The sequence below is a fragment of the Triticum dicoccoides genome, chromosome 3A, assembly GCF_002162155.2.
Source record: "Triticum dicoccoides isolate Atlit2015 ecotype Zavitan chromosome 3A, WEW_v2.0, whole genome shotgun sequence".
Lineage (NCBI taxonomy): Eukaryota > Viridiplantae > Streptophyta > Magnoliopsida > Poales > Poaceae > Triticum > Triticum dicoccoides.
Genome location: NC_041384.1, coordinates 584,911,291 through 584,918,055, shown reverse-complemented (window position 1 = coordinate 584,918,055; position 6,765 = coordinate 584,911,291). Strand labels below are relative to the sequence as shown.

Genomic DNA, 6,765 nt, shown 5'->3' with positions numbered 1-6,765 from the left:
GACCGAGTTTTGAAAACCTAGGCGCGAGAAACACAAAGGTGAAAGCGGTTCATCATTTGGACACGCGGTACGAGTGATAAATCATTTTGAAACAAACGAATCTAAGAAGAAGAAAAAAAGACACAAACAGAAAACCTCACATCCTCGAGCGCTTTGTGAGAAAACACACCAAAACTCCGTGGTTGGTTCACATGCCCACTTGTCACCACCAGAGGAGGTGGTATTGACCTTTGCAAGGGTATCCCCTAATTAATTGGTGATTTCAAGTCTGAGAAACCTCAATTTTGTTTCTACTTGATAAATCATGCTCAATTTGAACTCATTCAATAATAACGATACACTAGGGGTAAGCAGACGCTGCATCTTGATTCTAGAACTACATGGTTCTAGATGGAAACTATTGAAATGATGTCAAAATAGCTATTGGCAAAGAAGTGGATGTAACTTGTGAAGTTTCCAGAGCATTATACTTGAGCATGTCAAGCCAGTGCGATCACCCACCGTTCACCAAAGTAACATCAGTTTGAAAAATGCCAGGTGTGCATTGGCAGAAATCATTAAATTCGTGGAGAAAAGAGAAACATGAACTGCTCTAGAAGGAAAAGCCAAATCTTCGCACCGCTAGAGGTTTCAGCAAACAATCTAGCGACATGATTTCACCAATGCTATGTACACAACCTAAGCAATTCAGTCCTGGGTCTTCAGCATGTGTAAAGAATTGCAGCCAGCATGGTTATTGGTCCTCTTTAAACAACATTACCTACAATGGAGCAGTTCAGCAGTCAAAATGTTTGACATGATTTTTGCCAGATTAGATCAAATACCAACTAATGCTTCCCTTCTCAGGTGAAAAAAAGGGGTTTTACGTATAAGTTTAATACCTTGGCACAGACCGCACAAGATTGACTTCTTTCCATCCACTCGTAAATGCAACTAAGATGGAAATTATGGTTGCACTGAAGCACTATCTTTGGATTCTCGTAATCATACTCTGTAAATAAGAAACAATCAGAAGACAAGAAGAGCAAACAACTCTGCACAAAGTACAAGGATATAAATTCAGAGTTATGGAATGCTACATTTGTTTTCCTTTACCATTGCCAGAGTAGATGTATTCACGTGGCAGCAATTTGATAAAATGATAACAAACCAGCTATCAATGAGAACTGATTAATTAAGACATATTCATTAACAATAATGATTAAAATGAACAAACACGTACTCCCTCCGTTTCTAAATATTTGTCTTTCTAGAGATTTCAACAAGTGACTACATACGGAGCAAAATGAGTGAATCTACACTCTAAAATATGTCTATATACATCCGTATGTGGTAGTCCATTTGAAATCTCTAAAAAGACAAATATTTAGGAACGGAGGGAGTATATTTTTGCAACTGACACAATAATGTTTCAGATTCTCTCTTTCTTGTGTACTTTATATGATATATGCGAAGTGTAAATTGTAAATCCCCCAGAGCGAAAATACAAGATGCTGCAATTCTGAATAGTGAAGGAGTTGTAAAACAGGTAATTGTTTTCACTGACCTTCTAGGCATATTGGACAATCATCCTCAGAATCAGAAGGAACACAGACTTGAGCTCCCCCGATCTTTTTACCTCCCGACTCAGCTTTCAGGGACGGTCCATCAGCCTTCTGATCGGCACAAGTTGATCTGGTATCAGCATCATTGTTTTCTTCAAGTAGTTTAGATTTCTGGGATTGCGTTGAAGCCTTGTTATGTCCTGCCACCAGCGGGTGGCGCTCCGTTTGATGTCTGAATTGAGGATCATCATAAGGCAAAGGCCTAGGAGGGCAGCGGAAGGTGTTCATTGAATCATCCTGCCGTGAACCCGCAGGAGGAACCCTTCCCTGAACAGGCGCAACCCGTGTATTTGCTCTTTGACGAGCAGGACCGCCCTGTGGGGGAATAAAACATTTAGATGATACCAGTGCATAGCAGCTGACTGAAACAGAAGGTCCAGACAGAACATGCAATTATTCTGGACAAATGTGGCACCATTAATAAGTATACCAAACTGTTTAGTACTGTAATAATTTTCAAGCTACACGGACTGGCCGTTTGTAATTGGGTGTTAGTATCTTACTTATTCAGTACCGAGTTGTCCACTTCCAACTTCTGAGAATAGCAGCTCTCAACTGTCAAACAAGTCTCAGGGTAATAAAACCAGATAGGCTCCATGCAAACTACTAATATCCGTTCATGGTTTATCTACTACTAATTTACAAATTACGCAATTAAATGAACACAATAATGAACATCCGCTATTCTGAGATCACGGCAATGCGATCCTGGGGCATGACTAGCGCATGCGAGGATCGGGAAGACGGAAAATCCACCCACCATCTGCCACTACGCAACACAAGTTCCGTGCATTTCACCAACACCATGACTAAATCCATCACATGTCTATATCACCGCAACTGCACCAAATATCTCCAGACAAGACGTACAAAACAAACAGATAGGTAAAAGCATACCGAGTTGTGATTGCTGTTGTTGTTGTTATCGTTGTTGCGATCGTTGTTCAGGAAAGGCCATGGCAGGCAGCAGCAGCCAGGCGCGTCGTCGCCGGGGCCGCGGCCGCGTAAGCAGCACATGATGGCCCCCATCTGACTGAACCCCTCCCCTGCAAACCAAACGGAGGAGCCAGCAGTACCGGCCTTCTAGTTCCCACCTATCCTTGGACCTCCCCTCTCGCTACCCGGCCGCCGCACCGGCACACCGACGGAAGGAAGGAAGGAAAAAAGGCGATCGGTGGCAATTTATCCACGGGATGGAATCCGATCCCGTCGCTTTGAATCCGGGCAGGTTCCTTTACTCTTCGCCGCTGGACCTGCGAAACAACCCAAAGTTACGCCGGAAATTTAGGCTCTACGCCGCCGATGAGAGAATCAACAATAATCGAAAAACAGAGTCACATCTTTGGCGACGACGGCGAGTATGCGGCGCCACTTAAATTCTGCTACCGCTGCCGCTACTCAAGATGGAGTCGGAATTTCCTTTTGACTGCGAGTTTGTGAAGGAGAAAGAAAAGGCGGACCTTTGGGGACGGACGGGCGGAGCTGCTAAACCCCGACGCAGATTGACGGCGGTGGGTTCAAGTAGTGGTGGTGGTACGGGCAGTGGTAACTGAACTCGGGAGAATCGGGGGAGGATTGCGGTTGGAGATGCAGGCGGACGAGCGGCGGCGGCTAGGAGATTGGAGCTGGCACGCAAGGCATTGCGATCGGTTTGCTGTTGCGCCGAACGCACGGGCGGAGCGGCGGAAAGAGAGAGATAGAATAAAAATCTCTGGGAAATAAAGCTTAGAATCCTATTGGTGGGTTTTGTTACGAGATTAGCGCTGCCGGCTGGTAAGTGGGGGTGGAAGCTGACTATGATTTTTCCCTGGCGGACCACCCTCGCTGCCTTTTGCAAGGTCCCTGCTTTTTATATCTATCTCTGGATACTCTGCTTTTTTTGCGAAAAGGATACTCTGCTTTTGTTCCAGAGATTTCGGCCCAGCATCTTCAGCCATTGCCCCCAGAGGGCGCCTAAAATCGCCGCCTGGGGACGAGCCGGCACAAAAAAGGGCCTGAGGCGAATTGGTCCTCAGTCGCCGGCCCCAGGACCGCCCCAGGTGTGTCTAATTTTTTTTTTAAAAACGTTCGGCAAAGTTCGGTTAAACACGGCTAAATTTCGGCAAACTTTGGCATATATTAACATGTTCGGTCGATTACATAGCAAATATAACTAAAAAATCGTTGGACGTCGAGTAGTCGCCGTCGTCGCCGCCATCCTCGCCGCCGTCGTCGGCGGCGGCCTTCTCCTCCTTGACGCGACCGTCCCTGGTGGACCCCTGACCGGCGTCGCCATGGCGGACTGGTGACGGCGGTGCGTCGTCGTCGTCGCTATCTTCGATGACGACGACGACTCCTTCGTCGCGGCCCCGGCGGCGCTGCTCGAACCGCCGAAGGGCGGCGCACTGGCGCTCCCTCGCCATCTTCAGGTAGTCCTTTCGCGCCCATTCCAGGGCCGCGTCGTCGTCGAGCTCAACGTCACCGTGCTCTGTCTTCACGGCGGGGAGACCTGGCTCCGTTTTCACCGGCGCGAGCCTCGGCTCCGTCTTTGGCTTGACAAAGCGCGGAGGAGCCGACGAGGAGGCACGCTGGCCGCCCTCGTTGATGACGATGCCGGCGCTGCGAGTGCGCCCGCCAAAAGGCGTCTCCGCCGCGGGCTCGGCCTTGACGCCGAGCAGCGCCGGAGAGCCGGAGAGCCGGAGGAGTGGGAAGAAGAGTGCGAGGAGGAAGACGAGGAGGAGCCTAACCTCCTGGGCATCCATTGCCCGGCGCGTCGGCGGTGGGCCGGGGCGGTGGGCCGGGGCGGCCGCCCTCACCGGGGAGGGTATGCCAGCGACGGGTTGTTGCCGCCCTCAAGGTGCGTCAGCACGCCCTCGAGCGTGCGGCCGGAGACGCCCCACCACAGGTGGCGCCCCTCGCTGTTCTTCGTGCCGCCCACCACCGGCGCCCGTTGGTGGACGCCAGCCTCTGCTGCTGACGGCGCTCAAAGTACGCCGTCCACGCCGCGTGGTTGTCGGCGGCGTACTAGGGCAGGGCGAGCTATTCGTCAGTGAACGCACGATCTCTACCTCGGCGGCGAAGTAGGGTGCGCGCGCCACGGCGTCGGGCAACGGTGGAATGGGCACTCCCCTGTTGCTAAGCCTCCACCCCGTCGGCCCGGCGCGCATGTCCAGCGGCGCCAGGATGTTGGCCTCGAACAGGAGCCACGACTCTTGTTCGCGGAGAGAGCGGCGGCCGAAGCCGTTGGCCGCTGTCTCATCGCCGGGGAAACGTTCGGCCATCGGGAGAGGGAGAGGGAGGACTCGGCGGCGGTGCACGGGAGAGGGAGAGGGAGGGCTCGGCGGCGGCGCACGGGAGAGGCAGAGCTCGATGGCTAGGGCTGGTGTGGCCAGAGGCGAGGAAGGCCACCGGCTTATATAGCAGCGCCCGTGTGTACGCGTGCGCGGGAGGGGAGGTGTCGGCGCGCCGCCCCATGACGCGACGTCCGTGAGGAATCAATGGCAAGGCTGACCGGTGGCGGCAGCGCGGCACCCTTGGCATTGATTCCCGCGGGAATCGAGGCAATGAGGGTGACAAAGCGCCCGTCTCGCTGACTCGGCGGGCCCGTGGCTGCTTCGCGCCGAAACAACTCGCCCCGGCGCCCCCGGGCGTCCCAATGCACTGGGTTCAGCTTGGGTCCGCCGACGCTGATTTCGGCCCAGGCGGGCGAAAATCGGGCTCCTGGGGCGTGATTAGGCCGTTTTTTCGGCGCCGGCACGAAAAAATCGTCTAGGGAGGCCTTTCTCAGAGTACGGCTAAAGATGCTCTAATGGTGTACTCTTGCATTGGGTTTTTTGCGAATACTCTTGCATAGGCTTTGATATGGATTCTAAATCTACATGAAGTTTTTTTTGTGTAACTAGCAAAATAGCGCGTGCGTTGCAATGGAAGAAAAAATAAACAAATGTTCCTGACCAATAGGCCCCCCAATAGGTCTATGTTATTTACTAGCAAACATGCTCATGTGTTGCAACGGGAGAAAAAAATCACCTCTTATACACACGACATTAGCAAATTCATTGAAACCTTTAATGATGCCATACAACCAACATGATAAGTGGTGTTGCAAGTGTACTTAAGGTGTCTCCAAAAATCTTTATGGGCACTATTTCAAATAATATGAAAATCAACCCTAAGCCACTTGTTTACATAAAGCTCGCATCAACAGTTTAGTGCACATCATTGTATACGGGTGGGTTATTTTGCACTATGTGAAATAGCGAGGACGATTATGTATGTATTGTAACCTTTAGCATGTGATATCGGGTAGGAATCAACATACCCTGTGGCCATTCAAAAAAAATCATCACCTATGGTGGCAATAATATCTTTTGTGAGAGTATCAAACTATCATATCTACTCAGTTTATATGGGTGTAACGCCCCGGATGCAACTTTCCATATTTGTAACTCCGACTCTTGCCTTTTTCGAAGATGCGATATGAGTTTCCCTTAGTGGTTGGGTTTGGTCTTTATTTTGCTTTTGTTCATGTCATGCATTTCATATCATGTCATCATGTGCATCACATTTGCATATGTGTTCGTCTCTTGCATCCGAGCATTTTCCCCGTTGTCCGTTCTGCAATCCGACACTCCTACGTCCTCCAATGTTCCCCTCTTGTCTCTTTTTGTGTGCTGGTGTTAAACATTCTCGGAATGGATCGAGATTTGCCAAGTGGCCTTGGTACACCACCGATAGACCGTCTGTCAAATTTCGTGTCATCTGGAGTCCGTTTGATGCTCCAACGGTTAACCGGGTAACCACAAAGGCCTTATGTGTGTCGCAGCCCAACACCTCTCCAAAACGGTCCAATCACCCATCCAAACCACTCCCATGTCCTTCGTCGTCGGATCACGATCGCGTGGTTGAAAACTACACCTCTTTTGGACACTCCAAACTCCTCCTACATATAAATATGTCCTCCCCGTCCAAAATTCACGGATGAACCCTATCCTAGTCTCTCCTCGCGCTGCTGGACACATTCTCCCTCCACCGGACATGTACGCGCCGCCGCCCCGCGCCCAATCCTCGTCTGCCATGTGTCCTCGCCGCCTACGTCTCCCATTGCGCGCCGTCGCGGGCCCGCGAGCCCAGATCCGGCCCCCGCCGGGCCCGAACCGGGCCGCGCCCGCCCGTCCGCCGG

The 6,765-nt window shown here is 51.1% G+C and overlaps 1 protein-coding gene across 2 annotated transcripts; it reads right to left on the bottom strand.

The window, feature by feature from the left end:
* Positions 1-441: 441 nt before the first annotated feature.
* On the bottom strand, positions 442-3,330 carry LOC119269370 (E3 ubiquitin-protein ligase At3g02290-like). 2 transcript variants are annotated; one of them, XM_037551183.1, is made up of 5 exons: positions 3,065-3,330; positions 2,502-2,857; positions 1,547-1,919; positions 882-991; positions 442-760 (listed from the first exon to the last, which is right to left on the bottom strand). In XM_037551183.1, exons 2-5 carry the CDS (start codon positions 2,631-2,633, stop codon positions 734-736), a joined length of 642 nt encoding a protein of 213 aa, XP_037407080.1. In that variant the 5' UTR covers positions 2,634-2,857; positions 3,065-3,330; the 3' UTR covers positions 442-733. The 2 variants fall into 2 exon arrangements, with proteins under 2 accessions (XP_037407080.1, XP_037407081.1); XM_037551184.1 differs by lacking the exon at positions 3,065-3,330 and adding an exon at positions 2,943-3,058.
* Positions 3,331-6,765: the final 3,435 nt, after the last annotated feature.

Excerpts from the sequence above, each read along its gene's own strand:
- LOC119269370 (XM_037551183.1), bottom strand. The coding sequence starts at position 2,633 with ATGGGGGCCATCATGTGCTGCTTACGCGGCCGCGGCCCCGGCGACGAC. Across the intron at positions 992-1,546 it reads TTGTCCAATATGCCTAGAAG|AGTATGATTACGAGAATCCA; the intron begins GTCAGTGAAAAC and ends TCTTATTTACAG. Across the intron at positions 761-881 it reads CTTGTGCGGTCTGTGCCAAG|GTAATGTTGTTTAAAGAGGA; the intron begins GTATTAAACTTA and ends GCTCCATTGTAG.